Here is a 26,347-nt window from a genome sequence, read left to right as displayed (position 1 = left end):
GTATGGACTTCCAGGAGCTTTCTATTCTTTCCCCTTACAGTTTAGTAATCACTATTCTATACTGGCTTTGAAATATGACTTAGCAGTATTTACCCTCTCTCCAAAACATTCATCTATTATGACTCTTGTAAGACTTACAAGTCACAGTACTCAAAAAACAAACAGTCAGAGTAAGTCAGATTTACATATAACCTGCAATACTATTCTTTCCATATTTCCTTTCTTAGTGGCCATCCCTGGCGCATGATGCGGATGTGAGGAGGTCCACATTTGCAAGAGCTTTGTCCCAGAAGTTAACAATCTGAGAAAAAAAACATGTACAGGTATTAGTATCACAATCTGTTTACTTCACCAAGATATTAGTTGTCAAATTATTTTAATTTTCACTGGATGTCTTCTTTAAGAGCTGCACACAACCATTAGGCAGAAAAGGCAATGGAAAATGTTCAGTGTTGACACAGCTGACACAGATAAATTAAGTGCTGCCTGTTCCTTAAGTGGGAAAAGGAATACTTTGGCCTCTGACAAATAAATTGAACACACACACACACACTCTCTTCTTACCTTCTCAGAGAAAAGGTCCAGGCATATGAATATTACAAACACTACCATCTGCCTGGACTTCCCACATTACCAGATTCTGCAAGTGCATATCAAATGACATTTGCATTTGCCAGTGTATTTCCAATATTAATACCATTTCCAATCGTAGTAGGGAACAACTGAGGACACCTCATAAATCAGTTAAGTGGTGAATGTTAGGTACAGAAATGTTCTATCAGTCTTTAAAAATCAAAATGCTGTCTCAAAAGACTGCTTGAAGACCAAACCTTAAGTATATTTTGAAAGATGTTTTAGGGTTTATGTGTATTTCAAATAAAGAACAGTTTGTTATATGTAAATATTGATTAACTGGGAGCTTATTATGCCAATAAAAGCTACTAAATCGTGCCACTAGAGCACAACTGAACAGCTTGTTCTTTTTAATAATTCTCCAGTTTAATATACTTGCCATACCCTTCTGTCTCATCTACAAATAATGACATTTTAAGTCACTCTTAAGACACACTTCAGCTGAAGGGATTTTTACTTGGCTGTGAATTCTTCCAAAGCACATACATGACCATTTTTATTCTTCCTACATTTTAGTTAGCTACAAGTTTTAGCTCCTGCTTGCTGTTGCTGCTATTCTCAACTGTAACTGAAATATTTGGGTAGTATCTTTAACTAGGTCTGAATTTAATTTACATGGACTGCAAGTGGATTAGACCACTAAGAATCTCTGCAGCTGCTACATACAGGCCACTGAGTGAACTCTGGCACAACACATTCTATTGTAGTGCTCTGCATAAACAGAAAATCCAGTTTTCTCCCAAAACTAACTACTATGACAACACCATGAAGCAGAAGGACAAGCAAAATCTGCAATTCAAATCAAAAGCTATGTTTTCAAATACTGTGTGATGCAGTATTTAGATAGGAGACTGAAATGCAACATTTAAACAGAAGTTTGAAATACACATCATTTATGAAAAGAAATCCAAGTTTCAAGTGGAGACTGAAAGCAGCTGCAGGCCATCTTTGCAATGAAGGAAATCCTAAAATCTTAAACACCCTCAAGCTGTTGGAATCCTTACTAGACAAAAGAGGAAGCAGGACAAGTAAAGTCAAACCTAGAACCAGAGGACATAAAGCACATGAAACAGGCACAAGCAATACACAGCAGTAACTTTCCAGGAAAGACTTGGCTGTCTTTCTGCAGCCGTGGTGGTCAATTTAAGTTTCCAGTAAGACCTAGAAGTCAGAGCACAGATAAATAGGAAATCATAAGCATAAATGCTGAAGCTATTTTGAACTGGTGTGATCACTCCTGCAACATCAAGCCTAATTCTGGCATATGTGGTTCAAGTCTATTGGTTAATGTCTCACTGAGCAGCTACTAAAGTGATAAGCATTTTGGAATGCACTTTGGAATGAAAGTTTGAAGGACAAGGAAACTTGAACCAGTGCAGAAACACTTAGCCTGGGAAAGTTACAGTAGGCTTTTCATTCTTAGTGAAAAAAGTATAATAGGATCCAGCAGCTGTACTTGATGGAAAGCCAATTCAAACTAGAACTATGTAATAAGTTTAACACAGTTGTTAATCATCCCTTTATTTTAAGTTTTTTAAATAAATTCAGCTCTGAATCAAAAGGAATAATTTCAGAATATTCTGGGACATAATAATCCAAACAATATTAAACTTCCTTCAGCAGGTAACTTTTTTCAGCCAGTTCGATGGAAATCCTGTAACATAGGACTGTATTTTATTCCCTATTTAATGGAAGGTTTTATTTCTGTAACAATATAGTTTACAATTTTACCTTTACCATGGCCTACTACATTCAGTGCCAGAGAGGCAGTTTCTATAGTTATGGGAGTGGAGTAAGCTTTATACAGAGCAAATGATATTAATAATCTTACCCATGTTTTGAATACTTACCGCCTAAAATCAAAGAGAGGTAGAGAAACCTGACCCAAAATTTCTGGGCCCTTTCTCTGCTTATTTGAGTCAGGGGAACTCCCACTACTTTGATTTAGGATTCCAAACAAAGTCAGACATAAGACTGATTCCAGAGGCAACTGTGAAATCTGGATGGGGAAAATTATTCTACAAAATAAAAGTATTAAAAATAAGTCAGTTAGAAGAAAAGCAGTTGTTAGTAAGTTACAGGCTTATCCATATAATCCATTTATGCCTCTTGCTTTCAAAAAGTTAATTAACATTGAAGAACAAGTGGTAAATTTCCATGCAATCATATTTCACTCCATTTCCCCCACCAATAGCTTGTAAAACCTGTTAAATTGTACTTCTGCACTGCAGTCAGATTTGGAACAATCGTTTTTAATTTGTCTGTTAAGTCCCATTTCTTACACAGAACCGACCTGATCAACACAACCAGTGTTCCTGCTCTACTCACTAGGACGACACACACAACTCCATGTTAGCCACCTCCTAATCTCTCAGATTTAAAGGGTCAGCTGACAATGAAAGAATCTATTAAGAAGTGTTGAAAGTTAAAATCAAGTGGTACAAAACCTGTAAAGAAAGCAGCTCAGGAATATACACCTCACTGAGCCATCAAATTCTCATTTTTGTTTACACTGGTTTTAATGCGTAAAATATTCTCTTTGATTTCTCTGTAGCATATCACTATAAAATACTGCACTACAGTAAGCAGCTCTTAAGTAAACTAACAGATCTTTCACTGTAATACACTGGCATTTGCAAGCAAAAGATCTGACAATTAATCCCTTGCATCACCAGAAAAAAAATGTAGTTGGGAGTATTCTCTGAAGGCAGGTGTTCTAGAAACTCTCATCCCTGGTTTGAAATAATTTGTTCACTGTAAACTTTCAGAGTATTCCTCAGGGTCTATCTCTGACCTTTAAAAGCAGTCAGGACAGTAGATATAGGGCACAGTGGAGCTCCCATGATGCTTCAGCTGTGACAGACTGCCTGACAACTCAAGTAGGAGGGAGTAAGCTGTGCAGAGATAGTGAAAAATTTTCCCCTCTCAGTTATCAAATACCAGCTGTCATTATCTCCCTATTTTTTCTCTGCATGCCCTTCCTTCCTCCTTTCTGCCCTCTTCCCCTGCCCTGGGGAAACTGGAGTTCAGTAGCTCAAACTGGACATTCCTTTATGTTACAGACCGATACTCTAAAGCACTTCTGCATCTGCCCTCTCTATAGCAATAGTACTAAATCAGATTTTTAAATTCAGATATAAAGTTGTTGCAATGTATCTGGAACAAAAACCAATTGAATATTAACGTTAGTAAAAGTGAGTTTTTCTTCTCCATTTACATAAATTAAGCAGGACTTACATGATCCCTCTTTAAGCAGCACAACCTGTTCCCATTACAAAGAGTGTTACAACCTCCCCAACTCCCTATAACTGTGCACTACAAACACATTAGCACAGGGCACTTGTCCAGCATTTCCATTCCCACTTTCAAAATGAGTAGTAAAATACTATCTGGAAAAATATTTGATTTTGGTCAGTAAGTCTTGCACATTGTTCTTTGGACACTTCAAATGGAATCAGAACCAAGAGTTGCTTGAATGACTGTATTCAGCAGCTAGCTGGGTAGGTACTAGCTAAACCAAAATATTTTACTGAATTTTTACATGCTAAAATCACTTACAGTTCATCCCATTTAATCAAGTAGAAGAAGTTCTTGTATGTGCCAACCTTCTTGGACTGCACAGGTTTGAACAGATCTTTTCCATTATGGGTCAGAGAACAAATCAAGTAGTATTTTTCATAACTGGACAAGGAAAAAAAAATAAGTTCAACAAGAAAAAAAAAATCTATAAAAGGAGAGGAATTTTACAATTAATTAATTACTTACTTTGACACCCAACCAGAAGAAATTCCATGAGCAGCAAATACTGTGAACTGGAGATGTTCCGTGGCAGTACAAGCTTCCTTGGTACTCTTACCATCTTCTGGAGAAATTGCTGCACAACTGCTACAGGAATTCACGTGGAGTCGCACAAGAGCTTCAACTGCTCTTGTTAACTGGTCTATACTCACTTTCAGAGGGTTTTCAGGCTGCAGTGAACCTAAATTATAATTTATTTTTAATGCATTTTTCCTAAATCGACCACCTGAGAGCAGTTTTTGAATAAAAATTGAAGAACTTTACTCACCAGGTGAGCTCTTGCTAGTGTCATCACCACATTTTAAGGACGCCTAGACAGTAAAGTTAGAGCAAATTTCAATACTGAGAAATCCTAATAATTTTCCATTGCTCTTAAGCATCTTGTACAGAAATTATTAAATATCTGACTTAGGCCCATATTTAGGTTTATGTAACACATCTTTTCACTCAAAGCTCCTCAAGAGTTACCTGACAGCATCACAATTTTCACATTGTGCAGCAACTACTCATCAAGTTCAAAAGTTCATGTTTTGTCAAGTCAACTGTTTTGACACTCCTTATGAACTCCTAAAAGCCACAGTACGCTGGAATATTGCTCAGGATACCCTGACTTCCCTGGGTAGAAATAAAACTTGCTCAGGGCTGTTATGGATGAAAGCAGAGGCTGTTAGCTCTATTACCGAGTAATTGAAGTCTAAACAGCTGTTCTGTTTGTGGCATTTGTTAAGGTATCTTTTGCTGGCAGAGTTACTGCAAATTTACTGAATTAAAAAAATGTTAAACAACAAAGAAAACCGAACAGTAAGTACTGTTACTTTGGACTATATTTGTTTGCTTCTTGGTCTGCTAAAAATGGAAGTCTAAACATGATACAACACCACAGCAATGTCTAGTCTCGACTCTCTTCTAATCAGGAAGGGTTTCATGCCAAATTCAACTCCTGATAAAACTAAAGCTTTTAATGAAAACTGAGTCTGTGATTTAAAATCAAAACCCAGTGAACTCCTAAGACCTCAGAGAAAGTCTAAGAAGTTTGCGACAACTGCTGCTGAAGAATGAAAGTTCTCCTTATGCTTTTAGTGTACTAATTGAGCATCTTGTCAACAGACAGTTTGAACTACAAAAAAACTTCCCATTCTTATAAGAAAGGTGGTCACTTCTTCCAACCACAAGGAATTACTTAAAAAACAAAAAACCAAAAAACCAATATCTTTCAAAGTGTTTGGTTGCACCTGTCTCCAGTCTTTAAAGCAATTTTATTTCTAAAAGCAATCCTATAAGCCTTCATGCATGTTACTGTGTAAGCCAATGTGCATCATAAAAAAAAAAAAGGCACTGTTTTACTGATAAAAATCCCACCTATTTCAAATTCTAGTGGAATAGTGTTATTTTTGGGAGTTATTTTTACACTGTAATCTAATTATTTCTACAGCTTTCTCCTATCAAAAAGCGAATGTTGAAAAATATTTTACATGCTGTATTCCACTGTTTTCTAAATGTCTTCTGCATTTCCCTGCAAGAATTTTAGGTCTTGGGACAACTATATTTATTTGTCTGTGCACTTTGCAAGACTTCTGCTCAGTATTACAAATACATCACTGAACCAATGAAGCCAAAGTGAACAGAGCATCACATGAATCACCATTCTAATAAGGCAGCTGGACAACAGAAACAGCATTACAAGATTATTTAGCTTTTTTTATTTGCACACTTCTCTATTTGTTGACTTCAGACCAATTCTGCTCAAGTGAATCATTCATTATAAGGTGCTGCATTATATAAGCATCAAATTCTGTGCTGTTTGGGAGATTTTGGGTTTGTCCATATGCTCAGGAATGCAGGAGCATGAACAGTTAGTTTTAAGATGCTATTGCTAGTCATTTAAACACTACTGGGAAAATGCATGATGTAAATTGCTCCTTAGCATAACTGCACTGATTTTAAAGAGCATGAGCTAGCTGTCAGTTCCCCTCAGTCAGATTTAATGGCATTTGCTTTGACAAAAGTTTCTAGTTACAGAACCAGAAACCAGTACTTTAAAACTAGTTTTTAAAAAGTCACTATGTAGAAAAGGAAAGTATTCAACAAGCAAGTGATTAAGGCATTAACAGCAGAGAAACATCAACATAAATAGAAAATATTAGGTAAAATAAATAAATAAAACCCAGCAAAAAAAGCCCAACACAATCCTGACAGAACTGTTATTGGTATTTCCAACTACCAAAGATCGTGAAATACTATTTATCACTGTTAAAAAGAGTACCTCAAAATGCAGTTTATAGTGTGAAAGTTTACCTCAGCATTTTTAGTCCTTGGAAGATTAACAGCCCTCCTTAGCTTCTTCACTGATTCCGTTATTGCAGGAGTCTCTACACAATCCAATGTAGAACAGATTTTTCTGACAGTCTTAATTACATGATCTACTGCTTTATGCTGGTTCTAATAAGGAATGTATGAGAGAACAGATTGATCTGATCACAATTGTGTAACCCAGTAGAGCTTTAATTTTTTTTTAATGAATTGCCACAAAAATTTCACTAGGAGATGCGTATCTCAATTACATTAAACTGTGGTGTAACAATTTGATTAAAGAAAAAACCTCAGCATCAAGAAATTCCTTATGAATGCCAAAAACACAGTAGTATGGATTCTAGAATGAAATTCCAGGAAACACTAGGAGGTTCCCAACCATTTTTCTGTTAAGCTGCTGGCAAACAAGTATTTTCTATTGAGACACTAAGCTCAAATTCCCTCATGGCGTAAAAGTAAAGTGTAGTTTAAAAAAAGGCTATTCACTTAGTGTGAGAGGAAGCAATTCTAAAGAAGCAGTGTTTCAACTTGAGCCTTCTCAAACATACAGGTTCAAATTACACTTACACTACTACTGCTTACATTACAGTATTGCTTCCATAATGGAACTTTATCTCTTTTACTTCACTTCAACATACTTCTGAAAAAAGTTTGTTGCAACTTTTGCTTTAAATGCTATTTAATTTAAATGGTTCTTCCAGATGAAGCAACTGCAAACTGTCATCTAGGAGTAGGTAAGAAAGGAAGGGGTGTTGCACGCTTAATATGAATCTTTATTGAAAGGAATAGATCAGCTTCTAATCAGAGAATGAATATGCTGGTAGGTTACTTAAGACAAAGTTGAGATGCTCCTAACATTCTCCTCCTTCTACTCTTCCAACAGAAGAAAATCCACTCGAGTTAAATCTAAATTATCCTAGGTTTCTTGGGTTTTGTTTTTTAATGTAAGGAAAGTCTTCACCCAATTTTAAAGAACGCATGTAGAAAATGAAAACATTTCACTTTTTAAAAAGCATAATGTATATGTTTCTTTCACAACTACTTCTGAGCACTTACAACTAAATAAGAAGGATTATTAGTGCAATATCCTCTCGGTAAGATGTAAATTGACTCCCAACCCCTACTCTCTCACACATATTGTCATGGCTTTCCTGCAAGTGGACAGCAAAGAAGCCATTTGAATCAGAAAGTTTTTGAATTGAGAGTTTCCTGGCAACAATTAACTGTCCTGGTAAGAAAACAACCACAGAAGTCAAAGGACACTGTAAATATTTAAGTCGTACTTTCAAAGCTAACACTTTGAAGTTAACAGCTGCTTTGAGTCACGAAGAACAAAATTTCCATTGCTATTTTCCTCATAGGCTTTCAGTCTCAATAAGAAGACAATTGATAACTTTTGAAGTGTTCAATGATGTGAAATCAAAGCCTACGTACAAATTATTTAAGGATTAATTTACGCTTTTTCACTTTGATTAGGAAGCTTCAGCTACTGAACATGTACAGGAATTCACTTCATGAAGTAAATATCAAATACAGCAACTGCTGATATTTGGACCTAATCATCACCATCTACAAACTAGATCTCCTGTCCTAAGACTGTAGAAAGAGCAGAACATAAGTCTGAATTGAGATGTTTTGCATTCCTCATCTCAGCCTGTGAAATCACAGTAAAACAAACAAGCTGAAGCAGCTGCAGGAGCAAAGCAACAAAACCACCATTAAGCAGCAGCAACAGCTCCCTCTTCTACAAAATGATTGTGTTCAAAACTACCCTTGAGAATATGATGAATCACCATCAAAGGAATTAAATAAATTAAGGGTGTATGTGAATAGTGGACATCAGCTTGTTCAGACCTGCATTCCTGGAGAGGCAAACAAACATAGTGGAAATGAAAAGTACTGCAATTAAGTAATTAGTTTCAAGACTGCTCTTACAGAAACAGGTTAAGAAACACGGTTAATGTTTAAGCATTTAAGTCTCCAAGTTACACTGTTATCAGGAGTTAAATGCAGTTTCTCCTTTGGGAAATGAGAAAAGCAGGTTACTTCCATAACCTTGTGCATATGGGAAATCACTCCAAACTACTTGACATGCAAGCTTCATTAAGCTACCTATCATACACCAAAATAGACAATGTTTTTGACAGGGTATTTCAAGTTAATCAAATAATGCAGAATAAGTTTTACACAAAGTGTAAACATACACAAAGTGTACAAACATGCGTCAGTTATAACTCCCATTGTACACAGCTATTACTGCTCATTATTGTGTAGATTTTTATCTGTTACCAAATATATCTATCATGGTTGTAGTTAGGATTCAGACCTTTTCCCTTGAATTTATCTCTTCGAGCATTTTTCAGGAAAAGGTTGTTTTTCACCCCAGGACTTGGAAGATAGATTTCTAATTGTGATGATTAGGTAACAGTTAGTTTGCAAGAAAAGAAGAGAAATCTAAAAATCCATTATTCCAAATTCACATTTGACAGCTTGTTCAGATCTCATTTTTCCCAAGAACACCTGCAAGTCTTTTTCCCAGCTACCTTACTAGTGAACTTTCTCATGCTACTTTTGGTTCAGCAATAATTTACAATGACCTTACCTCATTCTTAAGAGCTATGTTAACTTGCTTATGATACACATCAAGAAGCTCTTCAATAGAAGGCCTGCAAGAAATAATAGTTATTGAACACAAGAGCAAGAAGAGAACATAGGTCAGGAGTTCAGCAGTGATCTGCACTTGGTTACTAAAATAACCACAAAACATTACCTTATAATAGGTTCCCTGAAAGGCTTTTCTACTTTGTAGAGGTGTTTGGTTAGATGAATGGGTGTTCTGTCATCATCTTCCTGCAATAAAATATTAGATCTTAAGTCCAGTTCTTGCCTTTCTATAATTTGTAATACTGTGTTATTAGTTTAATTACTAATACCTGTGGAGTTGCAGGGGAAAGATAAAAGGTGATTTCTTCAAAGGGGAAAAGAAATAACTAATCAGTAGCCTATGATATGTGTACACACAGGGACAGAGGGAAGAGACAGCCATCAAGTGCATAACTACAGATACCAAATATTCCTCCTTCCTCTTTGATGGTCTGATACAGATTTAATTAAACTCAAAAACTGTTCTTAACTTTTACTTAACTCTGAAATTTGTTGCTTCCCTTTCAGGCCTCAAGTTTAGTCCAAATATTTGCATACTTTTTCCAGATATAATACTTAGTCTAATAAGTGACATTACCCATATTTGTATTACCTGCCCTGTGAAAATTCAGTTATGTATTTCAGTTCCTCTCAGTATGAGAGGACACAATTCCTGACACCAAGTAGACCTACTAACTTGTTAGTAACACTAGAGGGTTACACCTTAGATCCACCAACTCTGACGCAAACTCCCAACCTCTTGAAGACTAGCAAGCACTTACTGTCCGTGCCAGATCGCTGCAGATCGCACTGTGGGTCAGGAGCTGCAGTTTGATTTCTGTGTCCCACTTCCGACAGTTCTGGATATATTCATGACTTCCTATGCAGTGCTTACTGTTAAACAAAAGCAAGCTGTAGTCACAACAGAAATATGCAGTGCCTTTTAAAAATCTCACATGAAATATTTAAGGCAACCTGCTGCCTCAAAGTAAGGAAGTGGTCAATCAACTCCCACACCACACTTGATCTGATTTTCACTTCTGCAGAAGCTTTGATACACTATTACAGACACCTGTATTTTTACCAAGGCTCTTACCTACAGTGAGTAATACACAAACCAAATATTCTAACCCAGAAAACTAATGGGGTTTTGTAAACCATCAGTTGTTTTTGGTTGGTTTTTGTTTTTTTTTTTTTAAAGAACCAAAACCCAAAATCAAACCAAACCAACCAACAACCAAAAAACCACAAACCACAAAACCCCCAGATTATTAGAAAACAGTAGATTTTTTTCCTGGTTGCTGGGATTTGAAGAGCAGCTGAAAACTACAAGATCCATCTGTAGAAATGCTCTCAAAATCTGCATCTGAAATATGCTCTGTTTGTGTTCAACACAACAGATGGCAGATTAGAACATATTTTTAGGAAGGTGTTGAGAAACTACTTTGATGTATCCCAGAGCAACTCAAAAGACTTCTGATCTTTGTGCAAAGAGTGACTCTTCTACATTTTTAAGATTTCTGCCTTCATACATACAATCACTAGAGATATACTTTCCAGTAACTGTGTCATGAAAAAGCATGAAATTAAATATTAATGAAAAGGAGTTTGCTTACTTCTGTAAAACTTCTTCTTGGCCACAGACTTTCAGGATATAGCTGCCAATGTCCACTTCATTCAAGTCATCATGCACCCAGCAAAGTGCCTGCATTATTATAAGCTCAACAGGGGAACTCACTGTTTAAAGAAATTACATCTAAAAGTTAAATATAAATCTATAGCGAGTGATACCAACTATTATTCACTCACAAATTGTAGTTATTTAATGAAATTGGGTTTTATATTTGTTGGAAAGACTCTTATGCTTCTATTGTCTCCTAAATGTCATAGTTTGAGATGTTCACTTTTTTCTCACAAAGAAAGGTATCCCATAAAAAGGTATCCCATATAAAAAGCCCATAAATTTTTTAAAATTAGGATATAGTGCAGTCACTTGACCAGAAGTACAAACACAGTCTGCAGGACTGAAGATAGCCTTTTTTTTTTATTATTATAAATTTGCCATATTTAGCAAGGACTTCAAATAGGTAAGTGATCCCAGAGGCACCTAAAGTTTAAAAATCATTATCTGAAGAGCTGGAGGTGGAACTCTTCTATTTGTTCTGCTTTGGAAGAACTGAATATCAGCTGCAGCTGAGGCAAATCCTACTGAAAGTGTTTTTTACTTTTTCCTTTCTCTTTGTCTAGTGCAGTTTCCACTTTGGACAGAGCAGATCTCAGCATCAGCAAGCCTTTGCAAAAAGCAACTCTTAGCTACCAGTACTTTCACATCATGTTCCAAATGCTTTTTTTGAAAATAATTTCTCTTCTATCCAGCAACTACAGAGCAAAAGAAATAATCCCAGTCAAACCGCAAATCCATTCCTCCACACCCACCAGCTGTCACTGATGAAAAATACACAGATATGTTTTAATAACACAAATGATTAAATACAAAATGCTCTCTAGCCCTCTCTCCCTAGTTTCCAGCAATCTCCTGTAAGTCATTTACAAACAATATCACTAAGTGCCTCAAAATCCTCTAAAATGCACTGTATAAAAGCAACTTAATTCAGATTGTTTTTTTCCCCTCCAGGGACTTTCCTAATTTTCTCAAATTTTTTTTTTTTTTAGAAAGAAATATTACTGTTATGGTGGACACACAGTGGTAATGCTACAGTATTTTCCACAAGATAACACATGTGCTTCATACAATTAACAAATTATTTGGTATTACAAGCACAGAGGTATCTGACAGCATATGAAAAATGACTGTGAAATTCAAGAGCAAGGAAGTATGAATTCAGAAACATGATTTAACTCATTAAGACTGCTTAACCTATTATTAATCTAGAGTGAACCTGCTGTAATACCTTCAGCAGAGAACATGGTAGTTGAAGAGAAAAAAGATGCAATGATAGTTTATGGGCTGCAGTCACAGGAAGCATTGGCAAAGGTCTGCCAGCCCCAGAAAGCCCAGGAAAGTAAGACAAAGATAATGGTACCACCTTTTCCCTGCCCTACCTCAAAGACATTCATTTCTTGCTGACACACGATGATTGCTCAGATAGACTTGTACTTCTACGTAAAGTCTAATAAATGACTACAAAATGAATCCAAGTAAGCTCTAAAGTTCATCTCTGCCAGCCCCTCCTGTAAGACAAAGATAACTGAGTTATCAGAGCCCTGCCCTCCTTCTGAGCAAGAGCTGACAGCGATAATTAGCTCAGATAGCAGGTACTTCAGGTATGTCAATAATAAATTGACCACAGAACATGAATCCATGAATAAGCTCTAAAGAATAACTTTGTTTCATGCCTCCTAGTCCTTTACCACATCTGAGTTGTCATCAGCACTATCAAAGGACAGTTCCTTACTGTGCAAGACTGAAAGGCATACTAAAGCAAAGCAGCAGGATGCTAAGGTATGTAATAATTTGACCAAGAACAGAAGGAATTAAAGGTAGAGAATAACTTTAAATATGCCTATTACTAGTCACATACCCATCTTTCATCAGCTATGGAAGACAAGTAGTTCTACTGTGATAAGTTTCAGCATCAGAAAAAAAGGAAGAGAACAGAGAGCGCAAAGAATAAGATACGTGGGGTTAGAACTCAAAACACATTCCAAGCTAGTCAGAAAAATAATAGAAATAAAGGGCTGAAGCCCTAACATTTTACTTACTCTAACAAAGCCTTTTGTAGGAAAGGATTAAGCCTGTTATATTAGAAAAGTATAATCTTAAGGATTAAGAGCAGAAACCCTTCCTAGGCTATACTTACAATCTCCCTCATTTCTTAACAAAAGATTATTACATCACAGCAGAATAAATAAAAGGTCCAGCAAATCAATACAGGATGAAAGCATTGAGAGCTCCTTTCCCAAGAGAGCAGTTAGTTTACATGAGTAATACAGCAACTCCATATCTTTTGGGAACAACCAGCTCTAAAGCATCTACACCATTACAGGTCGAGAACCAAAGGACAAGCAAACATCCCAGCACAGATCCACTGTCAGGAGGTTGCTCCTGAGGTAATTTATTATCATATATTTTATCACCAAAAACTGCCAGAAGCTGACAGCATGCAGAGTTACAGCCTTGAATACAAATGCCATGAAGTCAAGACTGCACAGAGTATATGAATGTATGTACAAGGGAAACCTAAAAGGTCCACCCCAAACCAATATTCCTGGTTACCCACAAAACCAGGACAGCAGGTTGCGGGACATCATGACAGTATTATTGTAGTGTTTCTGTTTATAAGTATATATTGAAGTCAAATAACAGATAGTTTTAGTGCTTATTCTTATTTTCCAGCAACAATTTGTTTGAATTTTTAGATGGGCTACAGAAGTCTATTTAAAAATAAGTTAAGAGTATTGAAATAAAAAATTGAACATTAAGAATCCCAGTCCTGGTGTCGTCATCCCCTCAATTACTATAAAGTAGGTCAAAGTTTTGAAAAACTGTTTTATTCTATCCAGCTGTGGATAGAATAGTGCTTCTGGTTTGCTTGACTTTCCTTTTTTAAACTAAATGTTTCACTTTGTCAACTTCTAAATATTTTCTAATGGAGGCACTGACCCAGAATTAGGTCTTTCCTCAGTTACCTTTTCCACATTTCCCACAAACAATCCATGCATCTGAGACACAGGGATTAGAAAAAGTGAAAGCCACTGGCCTAGGCTCAGTGTACAGTCTTAAGCCATCATTGTAAGTCTTAAAAAGCAAACTCCAGTTTAAAAAGCAGAAACATACCATCACAAGTAAAAGTTACTGGTTGCTGGAATTCTTCGATTTCTATGGAAACCTTGATACTGGCACTCTCCCCACTTATATTTCTTTGCAGCATGATTGGACTCAGCACAAAGCCTGGGTTTGTTTGCTGATTAGAGTAAGGAAACTTGGTCCTCAATCTGAAAGTAAAAAAGGTATATGAAACATTGCAATGGAGAAGTCTAAGACTAAAGCAAAAAAACATGGTAATAACCACAAGCCAGGTAAAGACTACCTTTGGCTCTCTACTTAAATTGTATGTACAAAACACCATTTAATTTTTCTGCTCTCCACAGAACACTGCCCACAATAATTATACAAGTAGTAGTTAGACAGGAAAAAATCCTAGCTTATAATTAGGCAGGTTTTCCACATAGCTTCAAATATTTAACAGGTCAATGCTTACAGGTATATCCATCTTCTGAAGAAGCAAAGCTCTAAAACAGTTTTTAAAAATGTAATTTACATCATTTACGAAAAAAGAATTTTAAAAACTAATAATTTCTTTTATGCAGAAAAGACAATAAAACTCTTCACATCTTTCAATTTTTAGAAGTCTAATCTGAATTTAGATGCTACGCAGAAGGTAGTTATTCCAAGTTGTGGAAGTTGAGAAAGAGGCCTTAGATAAGGGAATGGCTTTTATTTAGGACACAAACAGTATAAAACATTCCCCTATTTGTGAATAGACAGTACTTTGATAGCTGCTTTTTATTTTCTGCTATTTAACATGGATAAAATAATTTAACTCAAAACTTTTATCAACATTAAAGTGGTATCATGGGACATTAAGAACAGAACTCCTCTATAAGGGTCATTTATTTCATCATCTTGATTACTAACAAAAGCAAGAATGGGAAAAATACCCAAAACCCTCTAGCAAGAATTGTCTAGTCAAAAAGCCATCAGTATTTTAAGCACTGGGTCTTGAAAAAAAAGGCAACAATTAGATTTAACTAGAAACTGTTGCAACAAGCCTATTTTACATGAGCTTTTTCTTAATGTTGTTAATCAGTAAGTTTCACAAGTATATGAATTCTCATTGTTTTATGGAGTTTGCTTTTATAAACATTCCCATTTTAATAAATAGCTACTGTCCTTCAGATTCAAAGATCTCTATTTCCTCCATTATTTCTTGGATTTTGATCTTGAAAGTTAGAAAGGCAAGACTCCTAGTTTGTCTTCTCCAGGAAGAAAGCAAAAAAAATAATAATCTCTCATTAAATTGTGGCAGTAAAAAAAAAAACACAGAAGGAGCATTCTGTCATCTTCTTTGGTGTGGCCTTTAAGGAACTTCACCACCTGATCAAAGCAGTGACAAGTTTGAAGGTTTTATTTGTTAAAGTATTCCAGTTGTGGAAGCAATAAAAATGAAATCATTTAAGGGTTGGAAAGCCAGGACTTAGTGAGGTGCATCAGCTAAGAAGGAAAAAAAAATACTTTAAATTCATGCAAAAAAATTATATTAAAAATAGACAGAAGGAAATACAGAAAAATAGTTTGAGGATAAAGAAGTGTTATAAAAACAAGGGAAAAAGTGAGAGGAAAGTCATGAGACCAAAATAATGAAGAGGCCATGTGATAATCCAAAAACCTTAGTACTCAACGTTTTAGCAATTTTGCTGCATTCTTAAACGAAACAGGACAAAACCAGGAAAAACTGGGATAAGAAAAGGAAAAAGGGCACATACTGAAATCTGCCTCATCAAGCAAAAAGAAATGTAGGACTATCCCTGTCAAGCTAAGTGAAAATGAGTCATTTAGCTTTTTTTCTTCATTTTGAAAGCTTATTTGTATTCAGTAATTTCTTACTTCATAACTGCTTGAGAAAAAGCTGACAGCTCTTGATTCTGTCCTTCAATTGCTTGGAGAAGCACATTTTCTGTCAGCATGCCAGTGGTCCCATTGTCTTTCTGCAACTCAAAGATAATACAGTATTTAAACAGCTGCAAGCATATTTCTATAGCCAGCAAAGCCCCATGTAGATAATAAATTTTCATAAGTCTAAGGTTATTTTTGTGCCTACTGCTATATAGAGAAAAATGTATATAATCACTAAGTTGAAAAGTAAAGATTCACTGGACCTTGACAGAAGGTAATTTATTTACAGCACCACTATCAGTTAAGATTAAGTTGCAAGCATAACAGTTCCTGAGCTCTCAGCAGAGACCTCAGCATTAGAATTTGGTTAGATTTGGCTGAACCAGAGGAGGAAGACAGACAAATGTTTTTTCCTCCACTTCTCCAATTCAGCCTTCAGTATAGTTCCAGAAAGAGCCATTACAAACCAGTTGTTCCCACGATTACCTTTCCCTACAAAGGAGGAAAATACAAGTTGTACACTGGAAGGAAGTTACACACTGCAAGGAAGTAGCACTCACAACGTGAAATTCAGGACTAATCTCGTGGTATCAATTTACTGCTGTTTTTATCCTTTATGCCACAGGCATCCACCATCTCCCAAAGCTGCAAACCACAATCTTTAAATTATCCAATCTAAAAAACAACTGCTAAAAGAGAGCTGAAGTTGCAAACAACAAAATCTAATAAACTTTAAAAATCCAACAAAACCACAAAGAGAGATCTGCAGCAGTTTTTAAATCTGTATCTTTTTCTGGTCCAATTCACAACACAGCCACAGAACTGCTGGAGTGAACAAAAAGCAGAGAGAAGCTGGAATAACCAGTGGGATTGAGGTGGAAGTCAGTTGTCCATAGTCTAACAGCCACCACTGGCCTGAAGGATTCATGTAGCTCCAGCCAGACACTTCCTGGAAGAAGTTGAAGAGTTTGCTCATGTCCAACCCAGAGTCATTGCACACAGAGGATAAAGGCTTCTGATCAGTTACTTTCACCACCCAAAGCTTCTACAATGCTTATAGAAACCTTTAATTCAACCACAACTCCAAAACCAAAGCAGACTGCACAATAATTTTTCTAAAAATCATCACAACTTATTTATATTTAAAGTAGCGATTAATTACTTAACTAGTAAGTGGGTTATTTATTATTAGCCAAAATAGTCAGCTAGGCAACTAATGTCATTAGAGCACATCACATAATATAGTTGAATTAGACAGTCTCAGAAAAGGGGTCAAATAATGCAGAGCTAGTGACTGTCAGGTCTTTTCCTTTTAGCACTTTTTTCCCTCCAAATTAACTTGTTACACAAACTTGGAAGAGATACAACCTATAATTGCCTCTTGAATTGCATTTAAACCTAGTTATTTCAGCTAAAATATTGGTTGCATGAACAGTGATCAGTCAAAAGGATAAATTCTGTATAACTGGGGATTAGCAATACCAAAGGGGGCAATTAGAGCAGGAAGCTGTAAAGCCACAAAACCTGAAATGAGCTTCACGAGCATGTATAATACCTTAAATTTAAAGGGTTCTTCTATTCTAACATCTCAGACAAGTTCTGTCACATAAAAATACTTTAGGGCAACTGCACAACACTTGTTGACTAACCCATGCATCTCTATCTAGTACACATACTCTCTAAGCAATTACACAATAACAATACAAAAAAATCACACAAGGAAACAGGAAGGTGACCAAGGGAAAGGTAAACACTTTGAATAAAAGTTCAACTAACTGTTGGTCGGCACTCAAGACAAAACTCAGTCATTTCAAACCAAGTAGCTGCCTATTACGAATGTTAAATTCTACTGAGGAACTCTTTTTAAAGAATACTGCAAATAAGTACACAAAGAACTATGCAACCATAGCATAAAAGCACTACAGAAAAGGAATACTTGAAGTCATACCAGTGATGCAACATCTCCACTTCATGCCACTATATGACACTTTTGAATACTTAGAGCAAAATCTGCAGGCTATTCTACTGTTAAATTCAATGAAGTCTGGGGAACTGCAAGGCATGTGAACACATGCAAGTTCAGCCAGGGTAAACAATAAATTCTAACCTAATGAGCAAAGAAAAAAAAGACTTTGTTCCCCATGGGTGACCTCAGGGTCACATTTGGCTAACGAGAGAAACCTAATGTTAGTACAGATATGCAACGATGGACAATATCTCCTGGTGGAAAAATAAGAACATTAAATACCTCCTTGCTTTTTAGTTGAATTTCAATACTAAGTCTTGATCATTTTTGGGAAAACAATTTCAGGATTACAAGCTCTGCAAAACCAAGAATTCTATTTAAAATCCACTAGACTCAGATGGGTTTTGAGCAACAAGAAGGAGTTTAATTTCTTTAACTTCCAGAGGAGCCAGTCTAAGAGGTGCAAAAGCTATCAGTCAAACAGGAAATAACTTGTAAGAAAGGGCTTCAGGCCAAGTAAGATAGATAGTTCATATCAGCACAGGCTGCAAAAATAGAACAGGTCTGTAAATACAATTACTCTGAACAATGACAAGCAAACCCAAAATCCAGTAATTTACCAAAAGTCATGTTAAATAAAATCCCACAAGTATATAAATTCACAAGACTCTTCAGCTCTGTGGAAAGGAAAGGAAGAGAACACAGTACATAAAATACAACAAAATTATGACTTGTGCCTCTGCTTTCAGAAAGAGTGACAAACACTGAAGTATTTAAAGGGGAATACTTCAAATACAAATAGATACATCAATTGTATCATAACAAATATGATTCTCAATACAAATAGATTCTTCTATTTGATCAAAGCAATCTCTTGATTCAGAGACTAAGCAGTCATACATTTTGATAGAATCAAAATATATTACTAGAATTTTTTACTAATAGTTTTGTTTAAAGGGGCAGTAAGACCGAGTTATTCAGAAAGGGTGGGGGAGAATGATCCAGACCAGTTAAGATGCAAGACTTCAGAATACACTTTGAAGAACACAGATACCTGGGGTAAATTGGATAGAATACAAGAGAGCTGCCAAGAACAAGGGCTACATAACTCAGCTTCCTACTATAGTAGGTGGAAAAATATTTAACCTTGAAAAGCAAGTAGAAGCGTGGGATAGGCAAAAGATACGAGAGCCAGGTTATGTTGCAAAGGTCTCTATTTGAGAGACTCATCTTTAAATCTATTAATTATCTTCCTTAATAACTTAGCAGAAATGACCATGCTAATTTATAGTCTTGTATCATCAGCTAATCCAGACTAGAACTGGAGTCTGGTGCCAAAACTCGTCAATCAGAGACCAGAGGAGAAAAAAGTGGAAAGTAAATCTCAAACCTTCAATTGGGCATTCACTTCAGAAATGTGCTATAACCTAAGAACTTGTTTGAAAGATATGGTGCCTTAAGAAAATCAGATTCATTGACTACAAGACTGATATGGGCTGTTGTGATGCCATGGTGAATAAAGCAAATGCAATAGAAGTGTATCAAGAAGGATGTCCCTACCTGTAATGAGCATTTATTCATGCTGCTGTACAAGGTACATGGCACACTATGCTCTCAGATAGAGAACTAAAATTCTCATAAGCCATCTTCAAAAAAACATGACATAAAAGGGAAGCTCTCACACAAAGCTTGCAGTGAAAGCTGACGAAGTCACTTTTATAGCACATTGAGGTAAATATCAAAATGATTCTTTTATTTTAAATACCTGCTGATCTACCCTGAAAGAAGAGCATTTGCTAAGAGCTAGTTACAAATGCACTCTGCTGAAAATAAGATGACTGATTAGGACAGTAAGGGTCTGGAACAGCCTTTAAATCAAACGTGGCAGGAGGAAAAAGACCACATGTGAAGGCAGAGCTTGAGCTTCATTTATGAACCAATTCCTATGTGACATGCAAATAGCAGGAGACTGGACCTTATGAACAGGAGAGCCCCTTTTAAAACCTGCATTCTTGAAAAAAAAATGGAATTTATAAAACCAGATTTCATTCAGCAACAGTCAAATACTTCTTCCTACAGACAACACCTCAGAAACACTGTGATCCAACACAGTCCAGCTATTACCATCAGCAGCTGCATTACAACCAACCAAACACCACTGGAAAACTGACAAACATAACACCAGATGACATAGCAAACTGCTATAGAGCCCAAATTTACATGCCTTTCCAAATACTAGGAAATAACTGAGTTAATATATCACAGTTCAACTGTGAGTGGGGGGGAAAAAAGCAAAATTAAGTCACACCCAAGATCTACACATATGCAATGCTAAAAATGTGATCCCATAAAAACAGAGGTAAAGAGTTTTTTTGGGTTTAGGGGTTTTTTTTTGGTCCTTTTCTATGAGCCTCCTATTAAACTTTTGCCAGGATAGTGACAACTAACCCAGAAAAAACAGGAAATCCTTCAAACAAGGGGCCAAAAATTTCACTCCAGTGGAAACTCAGACAGCCCTTTAGGCCAAAGTCTAGTAAATATTCGTATTTCTGAGAAAAACCTCCTCCACTTTGGAGGTGGGGAGGGAAGAATTAAGGAGTAATTTGGAAAATATCCTTGACTGATAACGGTTGGGTTTTTTTATGGCATGTCCCTAGCCTATGAAAAACACCTAGAAAGACAATACCTAAGATTCAAAACAGCTGCAATCCAAAGTCTCCAAGGCAAACAAATAGTTTACTCCTCCCTCTCTAATCAGCTTCTACAAGTACAATTTTTTTCTGCCATTACCATCCTTGCCAGGGTGCTGCCTCTTCCACTGAAGTCTTCTCCTTCAGTCTTTCTACTCTCTCTCTACCAAAAAAAACACCCAAACAAATAAAACTCCAGAAGTATTCTCTAGTGAGCTGACTAATGTCTTGTTTTATGATGGAATTATCACAGAAAGAATTTCAAAATATAGGAAAAGTTAAATAATCTACACTCATTTACTGGACTTGGAAAACAACAGGATGCACTTATGGGGGCATAATTAACCAGATGAGATTGTGACAGTATTGATCACCTGCTACACACTTTAGTTTTGACACAAACTGCATCTGCTCCATGTCCAAAGATATGAGTGTCATAACTAAAGCCCCTGCTGACAGTTTTGTCTTGAATATTTCATTGAAGTGATCCTGATCCTAGAGCACAAGTCACCTTTTTGCCCTGCCTGATAAAAGTAACATCACACAAAGATGGTTTCCCTTCTTCCAGAACAGAAGTACAGTGTTTCTGACCCAACAGGCATCCCACCATCCAAGACAGTATAATCAAAAAGTTCTCTAGCATTCTTGCACAGAAGGAAAGCTTTCTGCCTACCAAAGTGGTCCCATAAAAGGCTGCAAGTGACACTAGGAAAGCAGAAAAGATCTTTGACTATGCCACCTATCCATGCTACCTTTTCTAAAATAAAATAAAAACAAAAAAAATGCTGAAAGGTTCAAAGATAAGGAAAAAAAATTTTTGTTTTTTTCAAAATCAAAATAAAGGCTGCTCAAGATAAAATTTTCAGTTCTTAACTCACCATCCTTTTATTTTGCAGTATCAGGTGAACTACTCATAAAATTTAAATATTTATCAATAGGATTTAAATACTTAATTGTTCTAAATCTTATTTCCATTTCTTATAGGACTGTGTTGAAAAACAGCAATTTCCTCAGTAAACATGGAAATGTTACACAAGGGCAGAGTTATTTTGGAGATAATTCAGTAGTAACATTCAATTTTCTGAATAGCACTAATACATATGCCATAAGATCACAGTATCTGGACACTGCTCAAGCCAAGTAACAAAACAAACCCAGACCTTAAAGTGTCTTTAAATATTGTGATTAATCTTGACTACTGTACTGCAATTTAAAGATACCAATTTACATACCTGTGATGTTTGGCCCTGTGACTTTGCAAGTGGAGTTGTTCGCATGTTTAAGGACTGGCTCCTTGTGACTGTTGCTCCAGAAGATTTCCCATTAACTTTTCTTTCCAGGTGATAATTTACTAACAGCTTTTCTTCTAACAGCACAGCCTCCCATGGATCTTCAGCAGTCATAGTTGAAGCCCTCTCTCCATCATTCTCGGCTTTATTTAAAGTCTCCACATTATCCACTTTCGGTTTACTTAGGGGATCCAAATCTAACCAGTCAAATTTACTAACATCTCCACAGCTTTCCGAGGCTGGCAGGTTAGAAACTGCAGACTTTATAGCAGTCATTTCCAGGTCTGTGCTCGACTTCCCATTTTTCAGAAATTCTGAAGTGCTTGCAATTTTGTCAAATACTTTTGCCATTTCTGGTGTGAGTACTGGAGGATATATAGGTAGGCTTCTTTGTGGATGGAAAGGTGTGGTAGCTGCCAATGGGTATGAAATGTATTGTGACTGTCTTGGAAGACCAAGATAAATAGGCTCTCTGGAGGGATAGGACGACATACTTGGATGGAATCCGTTGTGAAAGACACCAGTCTGTTTTGTGTAAGAAGCTGAGGTGTAAATAGGAGGTAAAGTGCATGTCACAGGTGCTGGTATCCCAGGTGTCCACTGTCTCCTCTGACCCGCAGGCCCAAGATAAAATTGCGAAGACAAAGACGGGCTCAAAATAGGACTTGCTGGTAATGTAGGTACTTTACTAGATTCAAAATTTTCATCCAGCAGCAGTTTCTCTAGTTCAGCATGTGTAAGCTTCTCTATGTCAATGGTACTTAGTTTATCTTCCATGCTCTTGGCATCACACTCTGGAAACACCATGAGGTCATGGTCCTGTTTGTTATGAGGCTGTGCTTTTTGTCTGGGGCTGCTTAAAGAATGAAAGGTTTGTTTATTACCAGCTACACCTCTTTCCTTCTGCATCTTGGCTAATGCCTCAGCTTCCATCTGCAATGCCTCCTCCTTGTCCACGTCTTTTGACCTTGCGGCCGACAGAGAAGGCGACGAGCGCTGTTTGAACCCATTGCTGCTGGATATCTGGGCCATGCCGCAAGAGCAGATGTCCAATTAAGGCAGCAACACTCCCCTGGTTGTCTACTCTTGGCTTCAGAATAGATCTAGCAGACCTAAAAGGAAACGAAACATTAGAAACGTAGAGAAGAAATCATGTCATACATCACCAACTGACAAGGCCGCATATGCCCTTCAGAAAACCAGGACATAAAATTTTCAAGAGACCGATTTTTATTTGTCTGCGGGGTGTCAAACTTAAAAGGAAGCCACAGAAATATATCCACAATATATCCATAATCTTTGAATTATGCAAGACCCATTTATTTTTCTTACTCTACCCACTGGTAAATACTAATAATTACTTGGTTTCTTTTTGCACCACTAAACCCAAAACAGAGAAGCTCCCCTTCAGGTACCTAGTGGTTTTCAGATTTGAGCAATTACACAGGTGCAATCTTGGAAGTAGAAATCATTCTAAAGACTATACAAATATCTAGCATTGATAAAGCACATTATCAAGAGGACTTCCAGCTTACTTCAACAGATTACAAAAACAACAGACCTTTCAGACTGCTGTACCATGATTATAATGGTCATAATGACACTGAAGGACCTCTCTTCCTTTGGAAAATATTGTACTTTACCCTCTTAACAAGAAAAATAATGCTTATGAAATGCTATTTCTTGGACAAGCAAACTGAGCTATTTAAGTACAGCTGCTCATTGAGTAATCTCTTTAACAGCCCCTTAAGGAAGTGTCATTCACTACTAGGTAAAGGAAGAAACTCTGAAAGGTCACTTTTGCTTAGGGCCACCACCACTACAAATCCAGTCTTGTGCTTAGGACTACAATAAAACTTCCCATATTCACCACAGTATCTATGCCTCTCTATTAAAATAATCTTGTAAGAGATAACCACAAGAACTGTGTTGTTTTTCAGTGTTACTTCTGCTTTATTCTACAGCTTTTGCACACAGTTGGGTCAGAGCTGAGTCCAGGAGATGTCTTCAGCAACAGCTAGTGTGCATATCAAGTAGCAAGATAAAAATCAAGAATAATGAGTTTCTGCTAGGAAGCTTACATAATCGGCAATCCTCATTAAAACACAGTTTCACTGAATTGGATGAGCCCTACAGATGCAAATCATCCTGAGTTTTAAGTCATGCAATGATCTACAAATTAAGAGTTCTCTGCAGCAAATAATGTAGATAACTCTAAACTCTTTATGATCCCTTGTATTCACACCCATCAGAAGGGTTTGGATTTTGGGCTGGGTTTTTTTTTTCCCTCCCTGAATCAAATCAGAGATATGTGCTTCAAACAAAGTGATGGTATTTCTCTGTATTCCCCACATGGATAGCAAGATTCTCAACAGATTCTCTAAATTCTTAAAGACTGGCCAAGTTTTTGTTTTACCTGCTTCATTTCAATGGCTTATAGTGTGAAGGACAGACATGTTTATAAGAGGTTCTACACATTTCAGCCAAGTCTGAAGACATAGTCAAGTGAAACCCTTCACAAAGCAAAATTAAAACAGAAATGATATTACAGGTACCAAGACAAGATTCAAACCAAAGAGGGTGTCTCCAGAAAGACTGAAACAATGACAGATTAACAAAGTAAAACCCTGAAAATCACACAGCTGAAGTCTTGGGGCATAAAGTCTTAATGAGAAGCTTAGGAAGTCACAGGTATGTATCCATGCCACAGGATAATTATATAAATGTTCAACACAGACTGAGTCTACAGAAAAAAGCAGACACCAGATTCTTTCTGAACAATATACTAAGCTGTAGAGTTTGACAAACATTAAGCCATAAATATTGCCTTTAGGATGAAGTTCTCTCTACTGGCTATCTGCAGAGCTGAGTGTTTAACCCAATCAGGGAATCAATTAAAAAAAAACCAACAAAAACAACCAAACAAAACCCAAACCCTTTTGCTGAGTTCCTTTATAGATAGTGCAGGTCTCTGGTCCCATTAATAGCACAGCTGTGGCCTTCAATTATTTACTATGCTCCTGTTAGCAGGGCAGTCATACTAAACCTTCTCCTAAAGATATACAGAACATTTTGTAGATGGTCTAAGCCTACTAGCCACTGATAATATCCTAACAAGAAGCCTAATATACTTGACACCAACTTCTCAGACTGCCTAGAAAGCCAAGCAGGCTTTAATCTCTTTATTAACTTACAGATGGTTAAAATTGCTATGTCAAATTTTCAGATGCAAGGGCACCCTGACTTGTGAAGTCCTCTCAATAATTCCTACCTGGTTTTTCCAAGAAGCAGCAGCATGAGGTAAGTGCAGTTTTCATAGTCTTGCTGTTGCCTAACGATTCTAAATAGCAGTGGGACTTTTTTCTGAATTTTATTTAAAAAACCAAAATAGGATCATACTTTCTGAGACTATTCAGAACTGTTTGGGCCACAACTCTGAAGATTATCAGTGCATTCTGGTGCTGCTTGATAATTACAACAACAAAACCCAGGTCTTTAAAAAATTAGGAAGCCTTATTTTTGTGCCGAAATCAACAGCCTTGATCTCCATATTGCCAAGCAGTCTCCTACTCACAAGGAGTCACTGTTCCACAAAATCACAACTGCAGATAAACATACATTCCTTAGCACTCAGAAACATGGTGCACAGCTATCACAGCACATTCATTCATAACATCCAGAGAATCCCAATCACTCAATAACTGCTTGTTTATTTTACAATTTTACATTAACAGTGCTGTATTTCTGTCAGTGGTTTCCAGCATTCAAGATAGAAGTGGTTATCTGAAAAATTGAATTTTAGTTTTTAGTTTTGCAAGACAGCCTCATCAGCATACATATACTTAACTTGATTGCTGTATTTAAGTCCTGTCCTTGGGAAATTTCTAGAATCAAATCAGTGTATAAATTTCTGTCACATTCTATAAGTAGACTGCAGGTTTTTTCAAACATTTTGAAGATTTTAAAAAATGATAAAAAATCTGATAAAATTGCAATAGTTTTGGCAAAAAGTATTTGCATGCCAGTTTTAAGCAGTAAATCCATACAACACATCAGAAGAAGAAAAGCTCCCTCCCTAGGCATAAGCATGATTAAAATACCGATAGACCTTCTTTTAAATACTAACTACACCTCACCAGTTAACATTTTCATGTAAGTTCAGCTTCGCTTTGAACCTCTCACTTTGTAGCCATCCAAGTTCAAAGCAGAGAGTGAGTAGAATTTAAACTTCTCCAATATTTGCAAACAGAAGGGCAAATTCCATTAAGACCATCTATCAGCAGGGAACTCCTCTCACTCAGAAGACTGTTTCAGTTCAAATTCCAGAAGCCTGAACCATTACTGACTGTGCCACAGGAACTCAGCAGAAGTTTGCAACAAG

General features: G+C 36.6%; 1 protein-coding gene across 2 annotated transcripts in view; it reads right to left on the bottom strand.

Annotated features, from left to right (window-relative positions):
- PIK3C2A (phosphatidylinositol-4-phosphate 3-kinase catalytic subunit type 2 alpha) overlaps positions 1-26,347 on the bottom strand; it is a 51,524-nt gene that overhangs the window by 17,176 nt on the left and 8,001 nt on the right. For both annotated transcript variants that reach the window (XM_029961039.1, XM_018076063.2), the window contains exons 2-14: positions 21,910-23,078; positions 16,013-16,113; positions 14,183-14,340; positions 11,001-11,121; positions 10,167-10,278; positions 9,512-9,591; positions 9,344-9,407; positions 6,727-6,870; positions 4,700-4,742; positions 4,399-4,612; positions 4,192-4,314; positions 2,484-2,651; positions 193-301 (exon numbers count right to left, since the gene is read on the bottom strand). In XM_029961039.1, coding sequence (XP_029816899.1) covers positions 193-301; positions 2,484-2,651; positions 4,192-4,314; positions 4,399-4,612; positions 4,700-4,742; positions 6,727-6,870; positions 9,344-9,407; positions 9,512-9,591; positions 10,167-10,278; positions 11,001-11,121; positions 14,183-14,340; positions 16,013-16,113; positions 21,910-22,998 — 2,526 coding nt within the window. In that variant the 5' untranslated portion in view covers positions 22,999-23,078. The remainder of the gene's footprint in view (positions 1-192; positions 302-2,483; positions 2,652-4,191; positions 4,315-4,398; positions 4,613-4,699; positions 4,743-6,726; positions 6,871-9,343; positions 9,408-9,511; positions 9,592-10,166; positions 10,279-11,000; positions 11,122-14,182; positions 14,341-16,012; positions 16,114-21,909; positions 23,079-26,347) is intronic.

This window comes from Manacus vitellinus, unplaced genomic scaffold, assembly GCF_001715985.3.
Source record: "Manacus vitellinus isolate BGI_N305 unplaced genomic scaffold, ASM171598v3 scaffold_30_pilon, whole genome shotgun sequence".
NCBI classification, from domain to species: domain Eukaryota; kingdom Metazoa; phylum Chordata; class Aves; order Passeriformes; family Pipridae; genus Manacus; species Manacus vitellinus.
Note: the sequence above shows the minus strand (reverse complement) of the source record. Positions and strands in the feature narration are given on the sequence as shown.